The 20,255-nt window shown below is 40.7% G+C and overlaps 1 protein-coding gene across 2 annotated transcripts in view; it reads right to left on the reverse strand.

The window, feature by feature from the left end:
• TGFBR2 (transforming growth factor beta receptor 2) overlaps positions 1-20,255 on the reverse strand; it is an 86,647-nt gene that overhangs the window by 18,013 nt on the left and 48,379 nt on the right. For both annotated transcript variants that reach the window (XM_045537553.1, XM_045537562.1), the window contains 2 exons: positions 4,708-5,507; positions 2,917-3,058 (listed from right to left, as the gene is read on the reverse strand). In XM_045537553.1, the coding sequence (XP_045393509.1) occupies positions 2,917-3,058; positions 4,708-5,507 (942 nt within the window). The remainder of the gene's footprint in view (positions 1-2,916; positions 3,059-4,707; positions 5,508-20,255) is intronic.

Below are 20,255 nucleotides of genomic sequence, written 5' to 3' on the forward strand. Positions count from 1 at the left end.
CCCGGGCAACAGAGGGAGACTCTGTCTCAAAAAAAAAAAAAGCAGCAGCCAGGAGGTGAGGTTGCAGGCTCAGTCAAGCAAAGGGCTTTGTGTAAAGGGAAGATGGAGAGATAACATTGGTGTCTGCAGCCTGAGTGGGGATGGGAGAAACAGCACCGTGGGCTTATGATCAAACACAATGAGAACCAGGATGGACTCTTTCCGGTTCCCCCAGAGCCATCTGTTCTTATCCTAAAGGTTATGAAAGATTTTTTTGAGACTAGCTGAACAAACCAGAGCCTGTTCCTTCCTTGGGAAAACTTGTTTGTACTGTATCCGTTTTTAGACCTCGTAAAAGTTGGTGAACTTGGTTCTTCCCTATTAGCCTAAATTCTTCTGTACTCAGCAAATACCAACAGGAAAGGGCTTTAGTCAGAGATAACAGGGAAAACGGGGAGCTCACCTAGGGCCTTAATAAGCTGGCTGCACTGACAGGGGGAAAGACAGAGACACGATCTCCAGCTCATGTTTATAGAATAACAAGTTTGAAAGGATAGGAGAAGATACCGAAATCTAGGTAAATTTATTCTGACAGTGACACAGCATTGTCTCTGACACAACTCATACCCGTCTGAAGATTCATTTTGGAACTGTCAAAGGTTTCAAGCAGAAAATTATTCGCAGTCGCTGAAACTTGCTTAAACAAATTTCTCTGTGCAAGGAAAAACAAAGTTACTTTTGGAATTGTTACGGGGGAAGAAATCTCAGGCAGGAAACCAAGAAATAACAGCGTCAGCCAGATAGGAAGTGCCATCCACGTAAAGGGGCCCAGGAAAACAGGTGATGGTTCAGCAAGATGCAGGGTTGGAGAGTGACCTGGACCCACCCTGGCGAGTTGGCTAAACGTGTTCTGAACCGGATGAAGAATCAGAATCAGCAATGCTGCCAACTCAATCTTCCCTGGGCAAAACACTGGGGAGTTTGGCCCAGTGACTACAACTGTGGCAATCTGAGTAACAACATAAATAGTGACAACATTGGATACCCTTAGAATACAATAAATTTTCAAAATTCCATATTGACATAAATACATAATTAATAAATAACAAGGGTTAGTAAAAGAAGGGACAGATCTTCCTTACAGTTAAATGCCTATTAAATGTAGAAGGAATAAGAAAAATAGAAAATCTTCATTAAGCAAACATTATATTAATAAGTGTTACAGGCAAAGAATTATTGATGGATCCTTAAATTAGTGGATAAAATTATGAAAAGTTTCTAGTATCTTTACTAAAGAAGTGTTTAGTATTTTTAGAAACATGGCCAAGTATCTTCCCAAAAGGCATGTGTTAATTACAAATGGATAGACAGTATCTTTACAGGGAAGAAATCTGGCTGGTCCCACTGTAACCGAGTGATCAAATTTAACATCAATAATCAGACATAAGGGCATCTTGTACCCCCCAGATATCATGCACTGGGAAGGGCCCACCATCATTTCTGTGGTATTCTTGCTCAATAATCTCAGTCTAATCATGAGAAACCCAAAGTGAGAGACAGTCTATAAAATAATTGGTCCAAACTTTCACAAGTGTCAAGGTCATAAAATACAAAAACAGACTGAGGAACTGTCACGAGGTGAAGGAAACTAAGGAGGCATGCACATTACATCAATTTGGGATCCTGGACTGGATCTTGTTCCAGAAAAGGACATTACTTGGGACTTGGAAGTGCAAATAAGGTCTACAAATTAAGAGCAGGTACCAATGTTAATTTCCTGCACTATGGTTTAGGTTGGATGTTAACACTAGGGGAAGCTGGGTTAAGAGTACATGGGAACTCTCTGTACTATTTTTGCAACTCTTCCACAACTTTAAAATTATTACAAAACAAAAAATTAAAAATAGAATTGGGGTTAGCTTGGCTTTATTTGGCAGCCAATCGGGACTAAGGTGGGATTCATACATTTCTCAGGTGAGACCTAAGACTCTGATGGAAACTACTGACAGGAGCATTAGAAAAGGATACAGTAATGTAGATCTCAGCCATTCTCAACCTCCTGGTTAGACAATCCTCTCTAGAACAAGGGTCTTGCTCCTGCACCCCAGGTGTTGCCAATCCTTATCTACATTCTCACAGTCAGCAGCAGGAATAGCCTCTAACAGTGAAAAGGACTCAGTGTGCAACTTGCAGAGAAGATGGAGCAGAGGGAATCTGGGAAGCCCTAGCAGTGTTGTCAGGGAGAAATGACTCTAGAAGAGAAAAAGAAAGTAGGTGGCTGAACTTGGGGGAAAAAAGAGCGAGCCAGATGGACCACCTTGGGTTTGCAGAGGAAAAGCGGGAGAAAAGTAAGTCTCCCAATCAGTTGTGGAGGCTTAACTAGAGAGAGAATGACCTTCCTCAATAACCTCTTTACTAGATTTTTCAAAATCTAAACAACGACATCAAACCATTCTGCTTGTTTTGCCCAAGAAAAGAAAGTCATGTCCATAAAAGTAAATTTTGAGTCAGATCCTTTTCCCAGACTTTATAGTTTAGAAAAACCTTAAAATACAAAAAGAAACAACAGTCAGATGCTTATCTGAATACTATTATCCAGTTGATAGAGATGATTCTTATAAATATTATTAGTACTCATCTCTTGCCAGATACCTAAACAACTCTGGAGAGATGTGTCAGAGAAGAGTAATTATGAAAGGATTTATGAAAAGTATTTATGAAAGGATATATAGAGCTTTATGCTCCAAACATGGCTTTCAGCTTAGAAACCTAGACTCTTTAGCATAATCTCAAATAACTCCAGAATGGTTGTATAATACCAGATCTCAACAAGCTCTTATTATGGAGTTAATTGCTTTGTAACCCTGGGGAGAAAACAGCATGATATTATTTTGAAGATGAGTCTACCACTACACCAAGACGGCGGTCTGTACATACCTCCCACCGCGTTACAGCGAGATGTCATTTCCCAGAGCACCAGAGCCATGGAGTAGACATCAGTCTGCTTGAAGGACTCAACATTCTCCAAATTCATTCTGGATTCTAGGACTTCTGGAGCCATGTATCGTGCAGTTCCCACCTGTAGCAAAAACAAACAGTGAGGCCCATTATTTAATTTCAGCTGCAGTTTTGCTTGCATAATATAGCTGATGCTTGTTCCTCACAGGTGCAGATGATCGCCTAAAAAAATCACAGTGCTGTTTTAAATAAAGGGAACTGCACAGAAAGGTACAGCATAAATGGTTATTTTAAAAAATACGTATTCTCTGCCTGGAAACCCTCTAAAGACTATAATTAAAGCATGCCAAAAATAAGGAAGTGCCAAGTCCCAGAGCTGCCTTATCTAGCCCCAAGATACATGTTATCACATTTTTCAATAACATCCTTAGAGATAACCTGGGAGATAATATTTGTGATATTTTAGATGTTTCTTTTTGCTTTTGAAAATTAAATATTTTTTCACTCCTAGTACTCCAAGACTTATGCTAAAAATAATAATTGCAATCAGTTTTTATCAGTTAAGGATTGAGTCTTAATCTTTGTTTACCGCACGGCACACTCCAGTGATTTAAGGATATAGTATAATTTCATAAAATCTCTATGAAATTAAATTGCATAAAAGTATGTTCACAGTAAATGATCAAATCTGGATCACTTTGTAACTATGATGGGTGTGCCATGTAGTTTTATTTTGATGTTTAGGCCTGTACTAATCTCTGTGACTGATAATATGAAAACAGATCCATAGGAAAAAGGAAAAAAAAATATTTCTAGGGAATGGATCACTTAAATATTTGATATTGTAGTATGTATAGATCAACTAAATAACAATAAAGTCCTACCTTCCCGTCTAAGGAAGGCCAAGCAAGTTGATTTATCAATCCAAGGAATGTTTCTTATTGGCATGTATTAGAAAAAATTTTTCTTTTTAATGGCTCATTGCATGACTCACCACTCTGGCACATTAGTCTCCCTGTGTTTCAGTGTTTACCCCAACACTGCATGCGCTGCCATGGACACAGAGGTGGTGGCTGAATGCTTCAGAAGCATGCCCTGCCACCTGGCCACAAACAACAACGGTGCTCTGGATGGATGGCACTGTGTGAAAACACAAGGCCTGTCATTTGTAAAAGATGTCATGGTAATTTCCAATCACTTTCCAATAGTTCCTTAGCCAAAAAGGCTTCCATTTTTATCCATGAGAACGTTTCAGAATGCAATTGCTCACTCGCGCTATGAATACCTATTGGTCACTTTCACTGTTCAAGGTATTGCGATATATATCTTGGGTGATCATACGGACGTAGACTTGGACTTCAAGGAGATTGCCCTCTAGAATGGTTATATTAGTTTCTTTGTACCATAGTATAGAGTAGAAAAAACTGAGTACAACCACAAGAGAGTGAAAAAATAAAGTACTAACAGTGTTTGAAACAAAGAAAAAACATTTGCAAATGGAAAAAAAATGAGGACTGGCTCAGGGAGAAAAATGCCTCTCCTGAGTTGGGAAGGATCTGAAGACAGGAAGAGAAATGCTATCCATTAGCAAAGGTATGTAGGCAGGAGAGAGAGAGGTTTGCCCAAGGTAGACTCCGTACTTTGGCCAGATTCCCGAGACAAGTGCCCGGGGGGCAGGGCTGTTTGAGACAAGAGGCAGTGGATACGGATCAGGAGGCGAAGGAAGGCCAGGGTCAATAAAAACAGGATCTAGCACCAGCTCTAACTTACCTGCCCACTGTTAGCCAGGTCATCCACAGACAGAGTAGGGTCCAGACGCAGGGAAAGCCCAAAGTCACAAAGGCAGCAGGTCAGGTCATTTTTCACGAGGATGTTGGAGCTCTTGAGGTCCCTGTGCACGATGGGCATCTTGGGCCTCCCGCACGGGGTGTGGTCACTGTGGAGGTGGGCAATGCCCCGGGCCAGGGAGCTGCCCAGCTTGCGCAGGTCCTCCCAGCTGATGACATGCCGCGTGAGGTACTCCTGTAGGTTGCCCTTGGCGTGGAACGCGGTGATCAGCCAATACTGTTTCCCTAACTCTGTCTTCCGCTCCTCAGCTGTCAGGAACTGGAGTATGTTCTCATGCTTCAGGTTGATGTCCGAGAAGATGTCCTTCTCCGTCTTCCAAGAGGCATATTCCTCATACGGGAAGATCTTGACGGCCACTGTCTCGAACTGCTCTGAAGTGTTCTGCTTCAGCTTGGCCTTATAGACCTCGGCAAAGCGACCCTTCCCCACCAGGGTGTCCAGCTCAATGGGCAGCAGCTCTGTGTTGTGGTTGATGTTGTTGGCGCACGTGGAGCTGATGTCGGAACGGTCATCTTCCAGAATGATGGCACAGTGCTCGCTGAACTCCATGAGCTTCCGCGGCTTGCCGGTTTCCCAGGACGGGCTCAGCTTCTGCTGCCGGTTAACACGGTAGCAGTAGAAGGTGATGATGACAGCTATGGCGATTCCCAGTGGTGGCAGGAGGCTGACACCCGTCACTTGGAATATGACTACCCACAAGTCAGGATTGCTGCTGTTATAGTCTGATATGGAAACAAAACAAGGAGAGGAGGAGTTGGGTTCAGTAGGCAAACACTATCAGAAAATGGGTCCACGCCTCAAGCATCTATCCAGCCTTCCCTGCCTCTGGCCATCCACTCAACATTTCCTACTCTCCCCCCGACTTTCAGCTTAAATGTCACTCCCTAAGGGAAGCCTAGAAAAACTTGGAAAAATGTCTTATGTTATACATCTCATAGCACCATATACTTTTCCTATGTAACAATGCAGCACAATTTAAACTAAATAAGTATAACTCCACTTACTGGTTTTGTATCTGACTTTCCTTACTCTCCCCAGCCCCTGCAGACTGGAAACTCCACACTGGCAGGGAACATGTCTTTCTTTTTCACTACTGTAAACCATCCTTAGCACACAGCAGGTCCTCAATATTGTTGAATAAATAAACAAAGCATTTGCTGAGTGTTAACTAAGCCCAAGGCATTGCAGGAGGCATTGGGTATATAGAAGAAATGACACAGCTCCTGCCTTTAAAAAGCTGGCATATATGCTATCTGGTAAAAATAAAGAGACTGCCACAGTTCTGCCCTAGTCTTTGTTTTTTCCAAGCTCCAACTTGTTCTGCTCTGATAAGCATCCAGGCTACCTTGGAACATCAACTCTGCACCTATGGGTGGTGGGGGGAGGAGTCTGTGGAAAGGGTCTCTTTGGAAAGTTGTTTTATATCCACTCAATATTCCTCCTTGCAGCATGCATGCAATTTGTAGTTTCATGGAACTGAAATATCTAACAGCAATAATGGAAACACTGCTGCAGAGGGTAAGAGCAGTTAAAGATGGCAATGCAGGCCGGGCGCGGTGGCTCACGCCTGTAATCCTAGCACTCTGGGAGGCCGAGGCGGGTGGATTGCTCGAGGTCAGGAGTTCGAGACCAGCCTCAGCAAGAGTGAGACCCCGTCTCTAGTAAAAATAGAAAGAAATTATCTGGCCAACTAAAAATATATATATAGAAAAAATTAGCCGGGCATGGTGGCACATGCCTGTAGTCCCAGCTACTCGGGAGGCTGAGGCAGTAGGATCGCTTAAGCCCAGGAGTTTGAGGTTGCTGTGAGCTAGGCTGACGCCACGGCACTCACTCTAGCCGGGCAACAGAGTGAGACTCTGTCTCAAAAAAAAAAAAAGAAAAGAAAAAAAAAAAGATGGCAATGCAGCTAGTGTTATGACTTGGAACACTGAAGCAGGCCCCTGTGGGTTGATGGAGATGAATCCTTGGCACCAGCTTCTAAATACAACGTCTTGTACATCAAACTTTGGTTCAGGTGCTAGCCTCATTGGCTCTGGTTAAACAGTTTTCCTCTAGGGAAGAAGGACATGAACAGAAACATACAGTAGGCAGGAGATAGCAAAAGACAGTCATAGTTTAATGAAAGCTTGTGCTGGGCTGCTTCGACTGGGCAAGAATGCCAGAATTTTATTACTTTTGTGTCATCCCACTTGCCCTCAAAGGCATCCACTGACAAGCAGGCCTCACACTCAGATGCTAGATTTATTCATTAAATACATTAAGACTGAGTGTCTATGATGGGCATGGCACTGCCTTCAAAGAGTACCCAGTAGAGGAGTTAGGGCATATACACAAATACCTAGAATATCCAGTATCTGGGGTGGGGGCTAAATGTGTGGCACAACCTAGGTGTTGGTGGAGTGTGGAAAAGCTTAGAGAAACAGGGAAGGTGCAGTGACAAGTACTGCCTTTGAATTGGTCTCTAAAGAAAGGGCAAAGTCAGTGATGGGTGGAAAGAGTGTTCCGTTAAGGAGAAAGAACGTTTCTCCCAAGCTGACTCCTCTGCACGGGAGAATAGAAAAGAAAAGGTTGGGTAGGTGATATGGAGCCAGACTTCATTTCAGAGAAGAGTTTTGTGATTACTCAATTGTGGGTTTTCACCTACTGTAGGTGTTTGACCAAAAAAAAAAAAAAAAGAAAAAAAAAGTGATGAAGTTGATGAGGTGAGGAGAGTACATTCCAGGTGGAATGAGGACAACCATAATCTCTTGCAGGAAACCCATTACCTACATGGTATTTGATACCATCACTTAACAAAACAGTGAGAAATGAAGCTCGTACATGCCAATCTGGAATGTTTACGTTTAATATAATTCACTACCTTTTCTTAAGGTAAGTTTAAGTGGAAATGGCAACTTGCACTGACTGTACATTCTAGATGAAAATCTTAGGTCTTAAGTCAACTTGATGACACTAAAACTGGAGAAGAAATTCCAAAACATCAGAATTTCAGCAATCAAGAGAAAAAATACATTTTTTGAAAGATATATTAAAATATTTTAAAAATAAAGGGAAAGAGGTAAAAGTTGGATCGGGACACAGAAGAGGCAGGACTAGGGATAGAAGTGGCAGTGGGATAAAGCAGTTACAGAAAGATCGGAATGCAAAAGAATAAATGCTCTTGTGGAGATGTACACACTGTCCCTGCTCTCCAGCAAAGTATGACCCTGGAGAGCAAAATCAAGGGGACAGAAGAAATCATGTTCAAGTGCAACAGCAGGTCACAGTGTTCCTCCCTGAAACTCCACCTCTGTTATCTGAAGTATCCAGTGAATGTGTTTGCTTAAAGAACACACTTGTTTCAATTCCCCAAGTCTGTAACTACATGAAATGTCTTACAATGATAAATCGGTTTGATGGTTGACCGATTGCTTCTTTCATGACAGTCAAGTCATGGCCAGGTCTATTTTGATCACCATGATACATGCAGCACCTGGCACAGAATGGGGCAATTTATGGGACTCAACAAATGTTTTTTGTAGAAGTTAAATGTATGATTACTTATGTAGAGTAATATTCATCAGATTTTTTTATGTTCTATAGCAGGGATTGGCACACTATGGCTTAAGGGCCGATGGCCTGTTTTTGTATAGCCCTGTTGACCTAAGAATTATTTTGTTTTCATTTTTAAAGAGTTGTGTAAAAGAAAAAGAACTAAGAAGTTCATGCAATAGAGATCATATCTGGCTTAGAAAGCCTAAAATATCTGCTACCTGGCCCTTCACAGAAAAAGGTTGCTGATCCTTGTCCTACAGGTGTTGTTTTAATAACCTATAATACATTGGCAGAATTTGGAGAGAATTCACTGGTCAAATGTGAATATTTGGCCAAATGTGAATGTGCTTTTTCACATATGAGGAAAGTAATTAGAAAATTTTAAATATTAACTGCATAATTACTTAGCTGTATCTCCAATTCATTAAAACATACAAATGACTTGTTCATTTATCACAATAATTTTGTAATTCCTTGCCATATTGAAAAGGATCTTCCTTGCTAGTTTATGTTCCTTTTCAGGCTAAGGGAAACACAAGAACAAAAATCCCCTGAAGTTTATGTGCGGCATAGACTGAACCAGATTTTAGAAATCCCCAGTTCAATGTCAGAAACCAAAGACTCACTTTCCCCTCAAATTTCCTGTGATTTCTTTTTGAAAACCTACATGTAAAAACTTTCGAGGGTGGGCAGGAATTATTGAATAACATCTGTCAATCATGAAACTTCAAAGAAGTAGCGAAAAACCCCAACAATAACAAGCCAGGCTGGAAGGAAGCTTTGGGATGTGGCTTTATCTAAACAGGAGCCACCCACACCCTGTTGCAGTATTAACCCTTGGGCTGCTGCTAGAATAACCAACAGCTGTAGGTGCAGGTACACGCTGGCATCTCCTTTACTCAGAGACCAACGGGAGATATGTCTTCTTACGAACCCCCAATTACAGAGAAACTTATAAACTGAACCTTTAGTATAAACCTGGTTGTATACTAAGGATTTTACATGATATGTAAATTTAATTGACAGAAAAACCCTAGGATGTTGAAACTGCTATTATTATAAACCCCATCTTACAGATAAGGAAGCTAAAGATCAAACAGTTTAAATAATTTCCCAAGATCATAAATTTAGGCAACAGCAAAGCTGACATTTGAAATTATCTCTACCTGACTGGAAAGACCCCTGATCTCAACCCCACGCCCGATCTCTAAACTTCACACTGTCAAATGTCGACAGCCAATTAAGAATGACTTCAGGCCGGGCACGGTGGCTCACGCCTGTAATCCTAGCCCTCTGGGAGGCCGAGGTGGGTGGATCACTCGAGGTCAGGAGTTCGAGACCAGCCTGAGCAAGAGTGAGACCCCCCCCCCCGTCTCTACTAAAAAATAGAAATAAATTATATAGAAATAAATTATCTGTCCAACTAAAAATATATATACAAAAAATTAGCCGGGCATGGTGGCGCGTGTCTGTAGTCCCAGCTACTCGGGAGGCTGAGGCAGTAGGATCACTTAAGCCCAGGAGTTTGAGGTTGCTGTGAGCTAGGCTGATGCCACGGCACTCACTCTAGCCAGGGCAACAGAGCGAGACTCTGTCTCAAAAAAAAAAAAAAAAAAAAAAAAAAAAGAATGACTTCATGTAAGCCCTCAATTTGATAAAGTTGTTTTCTTTATTGGGCAGGGGCTGGACTAAGCGATTTTATAGCCATCCAATGAGTGATGTTGTCAATTCTTGGAAAATGTGTCTACAGTGGTATATTCTCGGTGTGGAGACTATTTCTGTTGGTTCATAACTAAGAATGACAGGTTAGTGGTGTTCTTGCAAATGTGCATCTTTTCTCTGCCTAGGAAGAAAAAGTTTTACATGAAGGAGAACCTGAAAATCTTTCTCGTTCTTTCCTCAGGGCCTATCTCAGGGCCTAGAACATAGGGGGACTCAACACATAATTGTTGAACTACTGGAACTACTTCTAATAGTGACAACATCAAACTAGATACTAATACTCTGAAGAGTATTATCAAATAAAGGTTGAATTTCTCCGAGGTTCATAAAAAATAAGGCATTACACCATAATAGTAAACGTTGTTAGCCTGGGCTCCGTAAGTAGAGTTCAGCAGGTCCGTGAATTTAAATAGGCAAAAATTGCATCTTTTTATTTTTTCTAACCTTTAATTAAAAATTAACATTTCCAATTATTATCTGGGCCTGTGGCTTTGTCACCAACAGAAACCACAGCATTTCCATACCGTATTATATCTGTTGTAGATATCTCAGCATACTTACCCTCACCACTTAGACATTTCAATTTTTTTATATCTGCTACTGTATCTTGTTATTGAAAGCATTACTACAGAAACACATATTACTGTATCATGAATTCATTTTAAAAATATTAGATCACTATATTTCAATGTAATTGGTTTTCTTTGAAATACTGTACGTTATACTTTAAACGTTTAGAAACATCACTCTGAGAAGCGGGTTCCACAGGCTTCACCACTTCAAGAAGTCCATGGCACACGCTCAACAAAAAGCAAAGTGCCCTTGCCAGAGTGAAGGCATTTGAGCTCTGGTCTCTTTGCCAGGATTTCCTAGAAGAGATTTTGAGATTCGTTCCTTTCTTTGGGAAGTTGGTAACTTGTGCCTGTGGGAGATCCCTCTGTCTTAACTGTGTTGTGCTCCACAGGGACAACAGTGATTCCCAGAGCTTCTGCCCGGTGTGAAGGGAGCTCTGCAGTGGAGAATGATGGGAAGCCCTCCTTTGAAATCTCTTAACAGTGAAAAAGATAACTAACATAAAATGTCCTTTACTGGGTTGCACACTGAGCGATTCTGGGTTGCAACTGAGCAATTCATCTTCTAATCATCTTACTTTATTTCTCCAAAACTCCTGAGAGTCAGATGCTGTTATTACCCCTATTTTACAGAGGAGGATACTGAGCCTTGTTTACTTCTACAACATTCTTGTTTACTTAGTAAATAAGTATTCTTACTAAGTAAAAGCTGTCCCTAGTAGGTGCTCAATAAATGAATGCTGTCCTTTTAATGTTATAATTAACACAATGACTTGAGACAGGAAGTTCTTCCTTTCCCTCAGCATATCTCTCTTTAGCACGATTTCCTTCTTTGGATCTCAGCCAGTTGCACATATATTCTGTTGCTTTAGGTGAACACACTGGTGTGTGAACACCTTGTGGTTAGAGCTTTACTGTCAACTTCACAAGAATCTTTTGGTATGTGATGTTCCTTTAGCATACCAAGGCACCAAAGTGTGTGGAAAACTATCATCTGTGTCCCCTTCTGTTGCTCAGATAAATTAATATCTTAGTAAATTTTTGCCCTAAGCTCCTTTATTGAATGGAGGAGTTGCCAAACTAATTCAAATATTAAAGTAGGAGTCCATCTCTCAAATTCAGCTGTGTTGATTTGGTTTTTTATCAAGATGCATTAACTGACCCACTTTGGCTTTTTACCATGTTGGCCTTAATTTAGTGTCTTTTTTATTATACCAAGTGATTTTTTTATTTAAAATCATGAATTAGAGAGGTTCAGTTTTAAAATCCTTTTAGAAATAGTGTTGGCATAACAAAGGATTTGAAAGAGGCTGGGAGCAACCTGTTTTCATTGGCCCCTAGTGTGTGTGTGTGTGTGTGTGTGTGTGTGTGTGTTTGTGTGTGTGTGTGTGCGCGCGCACATGCGCAGGCATGCATACACCCATGCTCAAGTTAATATAAGGCAACTTGTTTACTTTTCAATCAATCTAAAGCAAAGTATACCATGGGATTTCCCCGTGAGGTTTTCTGCCAGTGTTTTTTTTTTAATGGCATACTAACATTTATCTTTGGGAAACCAAGAGAAAAAAAAAAAGGAAAGAAAGAAAGAAAAAAGAATTTGACATTTGTCTTTAAAAAAATATTTATTTATTAAGACTCTGACATTTGCAAATGTCTCCTTATTTTGCAACTAAGTCTGGCCTCTCTATGTGAGACATAGGTGGTTGGAAATTTTCAACATTATTAAACAGAACTCTAGATTCACTGTTAGGCAGGCAGCCTGGTGGTATGGAAAGAACAAAAGCTTTGGAGCCATTCAGACCTGGGGGAAAAGGGGCTCCACTTGCCAGCTGGGGGCCCCTGAGAGAATCACTGTAACTCCTAATTACTTACCCCTAAAATGGGACTGATATTTGGAAGGCGGATCCTGAGAATGAAATGAGATTACACATTTTAAGTTCCTGGAACATAGTAGGTGCTCAAAAAATAAAAAAGTTAGTTCTCCCTTCCTCTTTCCTTTCTCCCAGGAGCATCTGAAATCATATATTTAGCCCAGGAGCAAGGCATGGCCTTCATAAATTATTATTCTGATTTCTTCCTTGTAGAGAACCAAATTCACTCCAAAATAAAACACAGATACAGAAAAGTACATAAAACAAACGTCTGGCTTAATGAATTATTATAAGATGGACACTCTTGTGACTACTGTTCAGGTCAAAAAATATAACTTGGCTGGCCACCCTAGAAGTCCCTTCAATTTCCCCAACTCAATCACAGACCCCTCCCTCCCTCCAGAAAGGAACCACTATTCCTGACTTTTATAGTAATCACTTCCTTGAGTTTTTTTTTTGAAATGGTTTATCATGTAAGTATGTATCTGTAGTTTCCTTGGTACAAATAATATGACTGAATCTTCCTACAATAAAAACACCAGTAAAATCCTATAAAAATATTTAATCAGAAGCTAATCAAGTAGGAAACATCAGATAAATACATGAAGTCCTTCTACAATATAAATGAAATGGCCTGGCCTGTTCAAAGTCAATGTTATGAAAAACAAAAAACATACTAAAGAAGCAAAACAATCAAATTAAATTTGTGGTCCTTGACTGGATTCTGAATTTAAACAATAGACTCATAACTTTGGGGAAATTTGAATGTGGACTGTAAGATATATATATATATTTATGTGTATATACATGTGTGTATCTGCGTCTGATACACAGATGGTGTTTGTATACATACATACATATACACACATACACATATATAGAGAGAGCGTGAGAGCCAGTGAAAGAGAAATCCAAGCCATGACACTATATATATGCTCTGCAACTGTAGAGTTCAAAGATCTCACCACTGTTTTCTGCATCTTTAAAAAGTTTTGTTGGCCTGTCGCAGGAAGAAGAATATCTTGTTATTATCTTGTTGAATATCTGTTATTCAAAGTGTGGTCACCAGACCAGCAGCTCAGCCGCAACAGGGAATGTAGTGGAAATGCAGATTCTCAACCCTGTCCTCAACTAGCTGAATCTGCATTTAGAAGTTTGTTAGGTGATTCATTTACGCATTAAAGTTTCAGAGGCACTGCTTTAGCAAAAACAGAGGCTTGTTCTTTGGTACTCTGCCACAGAGAAGCTTCTCTCTTAAAAATAAATTTCTTAGTGGCATTGTTTGCAAAGCTCTGGTACAACTGTCTTCAGTACTAGCCAGAGAGAAAATGATCCCTGAGAATGTTCTAGTCAATTAACTGGTGGAGGAGTGCAAAATGAGATATGATTCCCCATCCGTCATCCCAACAGAAAGCAAACAAACTCAGGCAAACAATAAAAAATCGTTTAAATTAAACAACACAAGGGCAGTGAGTTCACGGGGTATACAGGATTTAATTTAACTTTCAGCACATTGACAGTGCTGTCTGACATTCTGGACAGATTTTGAAAATATTTTTTCCCCAAATGATGGAAGAAGAAGTCTTCTCTCCAATCAATGTGATTGTTTTATTCCAACTGCACATATTTCAAAACTAAGCTATTCTTTACCACTCCCAATTCATTCCACAGTCTCTTTTGTATTATTTCCTTCCTACCTCTCTCCCCAACAAAAGAGTTTTACATGTAGTCTCTCACCCAGCATGACAACCTCTTCTGGAATATTCCTGAGAGGTAGGGGTAAAATCTCTGGCTGAAAATGTTACAATAGAGGGACACCACTCCCCTGTTATCAAACCATAATCAAATTTCAATATAGCTAAGTGCAAATCTATTTGGGTAAAGTCTAAACTTTGGGGTATTTAAAAAAATTATTCCTTATATTAAGTCAAACATAGCTTCATTGTAGCTCTACTTATTGCTCCTCATGCTGCTCTCTAAAGCAAAAGACAACAAAATTATTTCTTCTTCTATGGGATGAGAGCTCTTAAACTCCTGTTGCACATTAAACCGATATCCCTAAATCATTTCTTTTTCAAGTGGAATATCTATGTTTCCTTTAATTACTTTTCAAAAGATATATTTATCAGACTCTAAAGTCGGATGTATTTATCAGACCCTAAAGTCAGCCTGCCAAGCATACAGCACCCAATAAATGCCAGGACCTTTTTTCTAAGTATACAGTGATCTATTCTCTGAAACCATTCTTGCTATTTAAGATTCTCCATGATGTGTTTTGCCAGACTCAGTCACAACAGTTAGAATGTAATCTGTGCAGCAAAGATTACAGTGAGACTCACACCTCCTTTTCTACCAAGTGCAGTTTAAGAACATTGACAGTTTGTTTTTTTGTTGTTTTGTTTTGATTCTTTCAACCAGATCATCCTGATTTCAGAATGATCTTAACCCACCTCTAAACCCCTGAGTCTTTATCACATGAGCAGATGCCAAGCCAGCTTTTTGATAAGTGCTCCTTTGCAATTGACTGTTGACTTTACATCTATCTGTGAAGTTTCAGAAAACTGGTCATTTCAGGCAATTAAAACCCTGATTTGGCCTTTGCTGGGTTAGGCATCCCTTCCACTGTGCTTTTCATCCTTCCTGCTCTTCTCCAGGATATAAATTCCTGCTACTTCTGTTGCTCTGACTTTAGAAGGAGGGCCCAGCATTAACAGGGTGCCTACCAGATGCCAGGCTCTGTCCAGGAGAGATGGCACATCTGTCCCTTCACAGACAGAGCCTCGGGCCTGATATATGGTCTTTGGAGCACAATTTTTTCATTTTCTTCTCTGTGTTACAGTCTCCTGACTACTAAGCTTGAATTTTCTTAGGATCCCCCACTGGCCCTGATGCTTTGATTCCTTTTCTGGCTGCCTCTCTGGATGGTATCTTATTGTCTGTCTAGAGGCCCTCACATTCTCAGGAAACCTGAAAGCAGAGATGTATTTCTCATTTCCGCATCTTCTCCAACAGGGAGACTAGATGCTTAGGAAAAGCACATTAATTATTCACACTATCAATACCTGTTGGGCCGCCAAAATACATCCTCTCTTTTCTTCTGGCTTTCGATGGGAACCAAAGGTTTCTGCGGTGCCTTCCCCACCTGCGTATCTTCACCTCCTAAAACCATGCACACTGCCTCCCTGGTCCCTGCCTTGTCTTTGCCAACAGCGTGGCCCCCAAACCTTGCCATCTAACCTTTGGACACACTAAGGTTTAAAATGTGCTTTCCCTTAATGTAGAGAATGAAATTGGTTTTAAAACCTGAGATGCCTATTCCCAATGAGGCCCTTGACCTCGTTCTGAAGTAATTGCTTGTAAATTGTAGAAAACACAATAATATCCTGTAGTAAAGAATCCTGTTATTCCTCAGGGATGGGGTAATATCGGTGTGTGTTTGGTTTTCTCCTCTTCTAACCTTAGAAGGCTGAATTTCGGCTACTTCCTGTGTTGGTTGCCATTCTCTAATTGTTACCTTCCCTTTCCAGGTTATATGGGGAACACGGTGAAAAATATAAAAAGATTTGGCAGAATAAACTGTCTTGAGTACAGTGGTTTCCACTGTTGGCTGCATACTGGAATATCTTGGGGAATTAAAAAAAAAAATCCTGATACCAGGCCCCAGACCAATTAAGTCAGAAAGTGTAAGACCCAGTTAATGAGTAGTTTTTAAAGCTCCTCAGGTGTTTCCAATGCGCAGCCAAGGCTGAGCATGACTACATTAGCCTGGCGGGAGAAACAGGTATTTTGACTAGGATGGGACCCAGAAAATGGAAGGAATTTTAATGATTGAATTTTGGATCAATTGTTTTTAGCATTGAAACCAACTATATCCTCTCATGAGGCAACAAAAGATACATATATTTTTTAAAGTAGAAAAGCAAATATAAATTATTTCTTTGAAGTTAACTTTTTAAAAATAAACATAAGAATTGATGGTAAAATTGATAATTTACATAGCAGGCAACATACAAGAGTGAGTTAGGGTCAGAAAAGATTTTCTAAAGGCAAGTCAGCCAGATGTCCAAATGGTGGTGAATACAGCCACAGGAGTTTTTAAGGGTGAAAATGAAAGTCAACCTCACAGTGGCTAGCTAGCTCCCTGAGGTTTTTCCTTCTGGTGGGACACTGGAACACTCACAAAGTAGCAAAAAGTCTCGGTAGACCCTTTTTGCCATTGCCCACTGGTGTGGGGTTTATGGAACACATGGGAACCGCAGTGGCAGAGACATGAGACTGCAGAGGAATCCCCAGAACCTCACCGCAATGCCAGCAGTAGGCAATCCAATTGCTTCATTGGCCACTCATAGACAGTGGATGGAATTCAAGACAAACTGTGTCCACACTGGATTTCCCTCTGCCATGATTCATATCAGAATGAGATTCTAGAGGATAAACATTCACAACCAGAAATCACATCTGGTCTCAGGACATCTTTGTTTACTTTGCTGTTTAAGGGGAAAAAAAAAAAATAAAAAAAAGTGAGTTGCTTTGCCCTAAGTCACTTCAAATACAGTCTGAGTTTCACTTGACTGAGTCACAATGCCGTCTAGCACGCACAAGCTTTATTATTTCCTTGGCCAGACACGGGCCATATTGACGGAGTCAAAGCTTGCTTTCTAACTAAAGTTTGTTCACAATCAAAGGCTCCTTGAGCTCTGAGTCATCACCTCAAATAACTGATTTCTCTTCCCTGGAATGAGACTAGTGACTTTAATCCACAATTTTCTTCCTCTTTTAACAACTTTTCTCAACCATATTTCCACACTTATTTTTTTCTTCTGCATTTAGACCGGAAAGTAAATCTGGTTTGTTTCTTTTGAAACAAAAATGCACAGCTGGCAAGCCAGCTATTTTGAGGAATGAGTGCACAGTTCAAAGGCAGCACACCCAGACTCCTCCAGAGCTGCCAAAGCACCATTTATTCTATTCATTTCTTATATACAAGAACCAAGCGTTTCCCCAAGAAGTGAGCTCCCTGATGCTGGAGCTGAATAAACGCAAAATGAGATCTGGGAGAAAGAGAGCATTTCTAAGTCTTCCCTTATGCAGAAAGCAACATAAGTCAACAAAATGTGCAAGGCATGTGATCGATACACAGAATGGATCTGCCGCATGGTATGCAGCAATGACATGAAGGTCACACGGGCCCAGAGGGAACCAACTAGCTGAGATGTTCTGCTAGCAAGTTAAACATAGACAGGAAACCGCGTGTCTGATACTGTAAAAAAAAATCATTTGTCTTCCTGCCAGAGTCAGGCTTGCAAACCAAAGAGGCTGCTTTCATTTAAAAGAAATTCTACAACAATGAGAGAGGGAGGAATGAAACTTTGTGGCTACGAGAAGTCCTCTTCTCCTCCCTTCTCTCGGCTTCACAGCTTAGAGAGCGTGCGTCACCATGCTGACTGCTAACACCTGCACGTAACTTTCAGGTCAGCAATGCACACCACTGGGTGACAGCGTACATCTGATGGTCTGCTTCCCTATTTAACCACATAGGTTAAAATTTGAGGCAGAAGTGGTTTCTACAGTCCTGGTTTCTAAGCTAGCTAGTTATAATTGATGTATTTGCTTATAGTCCTATCCTGTTACAAAAAAGAAAAAAAAAAGACATTAAAAAGATCTCATGCAACCTACAAATAGACACAGTGAAAGAAGATAGAGGAAAAGTCAAAATAGGAGCTGGAATTATAACAAATGGGATATAAATGTGAGAAAGCAGGGGTAAAAACAGACAACCAAGCAAGGGTGATATCAGTATACAAATTGCGGGCATACATACCTGCTAGAAGCATGACTCAGGTTTGACCCTAAGTTTTTCTGATAGTTAGAGTTTAAGAGGGAAATACAAAACACAAAATTACCTCTATCAGGGATTGGCCCAAGACCTGTTTTTGTAAATGCAGCTGTATTGGAACACAACCACGTCCAATCGCTTACATACTGTCTGTGGCTGCTTCCACAGCAGAGGTGATTAGCTGCAACAGAAGACTCTATCCCCTACAAAGCTGAAAATATTTATTATCTGGCCCTTTAGGAAAGAATTTTGCCAACCCCTGCTTGATATGCTTCAAAGGGTCCTTAAGATCAGAAGCAAACAGGTCCTCACGAGGAGAACATCTTTCTAAGACAGAAAGTTAAAAGAAACTTCTCCTGGCTTCCTCATGAAGATGACGATACAGTGCAGTGAACAGCACCCTCAACATTCTTTACAGTCAGCACGTCACTCTGATTCACAGGACTGCTTATGACGGATAGCACCTCAACACCATTCACATGGAGGAATTTTCAGGAAGGAGGAGAGTATGTGATGTTGGTACAAAACTCCTCACTCATCTAGCTGAAGCCAAAGATAAGACATTTCAATCTAATGGAATAACAGTAACTATTTACTGCCAAAATTTGTTGAATACTTGCTCTGTGCCAGGTACTGTGATAAGTTCTCCACACAAATAAATTCATTCATCCTCAAAATAATCCTATTTAAGGTACTCATTATTTCTAACCCCATTTTTCAGAAGGGAAAACTGAGGCAAAGTAGTTTACCCAAGGACAAAGAGTTTATGAATGGCTGAGTTGGGATTTGAACCCAGATAATCTTACCAGTGAAACCATGTCTTTAACCCCTACCCTATGTTGTCTTCTCAAAAGATGAGTGTCCTGCTGAGCAGCACGTATGTCATCATTCCTCACAGACACAGGAACAGCGTTGCTGTTCAGCACACAGAACCGGGAGCCTCTATGTAAGGAGTGCAGCCTCCTGCGGCTGTAAGACTGATCAAAAAGCACACACACTCCGGCCATGGGAACGTGGAAGGGTCAGGGTATTCCTTGAAGAAGACATAAGATTCTCTGATTCTTTTATGGATCTTCTACGGACAAAAGGTGGGGAATTCAAGCTATTCTCTGGAGACCCACTTCTTTGTCATTAAAACGAAAAGCTTGGATAAGCCAACTTCATGAGTTTCATTTCAGCATAAAAATGTAATAATTCCATGAAACAAAACAACACACCTGAAAGTGGCTAGCACAGGTGAACACATCCAGAGTAGGCTCCAATTCAGGGCCGTGATCATCACCTACTGTAGTTCTGTGAGTACCCACAGCCTGGGCCACAGGCATGGTGCCACCTTGCCTGAACTTCAGTTAAGGAAGGGGTGGGCTCAGGGCCCTGCAACGCAACTGCTGAAAGTCCAGGGCCAAGTCCAATGCTAATTCTATTTCCTACACGGCCATAGGGCCTCTTATTTTCTACAATAAGCAGCTTAGCTCTAGGTTAGAGGAATGGTAGATGGCCAGGATCCAGTCATTAGGGAGTTGGAAGCAGTCCAAAAGCACTTGTCCCTGAATCCTCCATGGGTCACCATCCTGTTTTCCATCTCTCCAACTCCAGCAGACAATTGTAACAAACAGCTGAGGAACAAACTGACTCAGGACAACTCTTAAATGCCACACTGTTACTCCTCCAGGGCTTCCCGAGGGCCACCAAACATCTCCTTCATAGATCCAATTCAGAACAGTATCTTGTAAAATGCATCTTGAAAACATTTCTAAGTGTCCTCTTGCTTTGGGAAATATTAAAACTAGTACAAATACAATAAACTAATATGAACATGATCTGGAAACAAAAGAAATGTTTACTGAAAAGGTGTCTTACTTTCCCTACATCCAGATTCACACCAGAACAAGATTTGTGGAATATATTTAAAAAATGAGCCTTACTATCACT

This window comes from Lemur catta, chromosome 1 (assembly GCF_020740605.2).
Source record: "Lemur catta isolate mLemCat1 chromosome 1, mLemCat1.pri, whole genome shotgun sequence".
Classification (NCBI taxonomy): Eukaryota; Metazoa; Chordata; class Mammalia; order Primates; family Lemuridae; genus Lemur; species Lemur catta.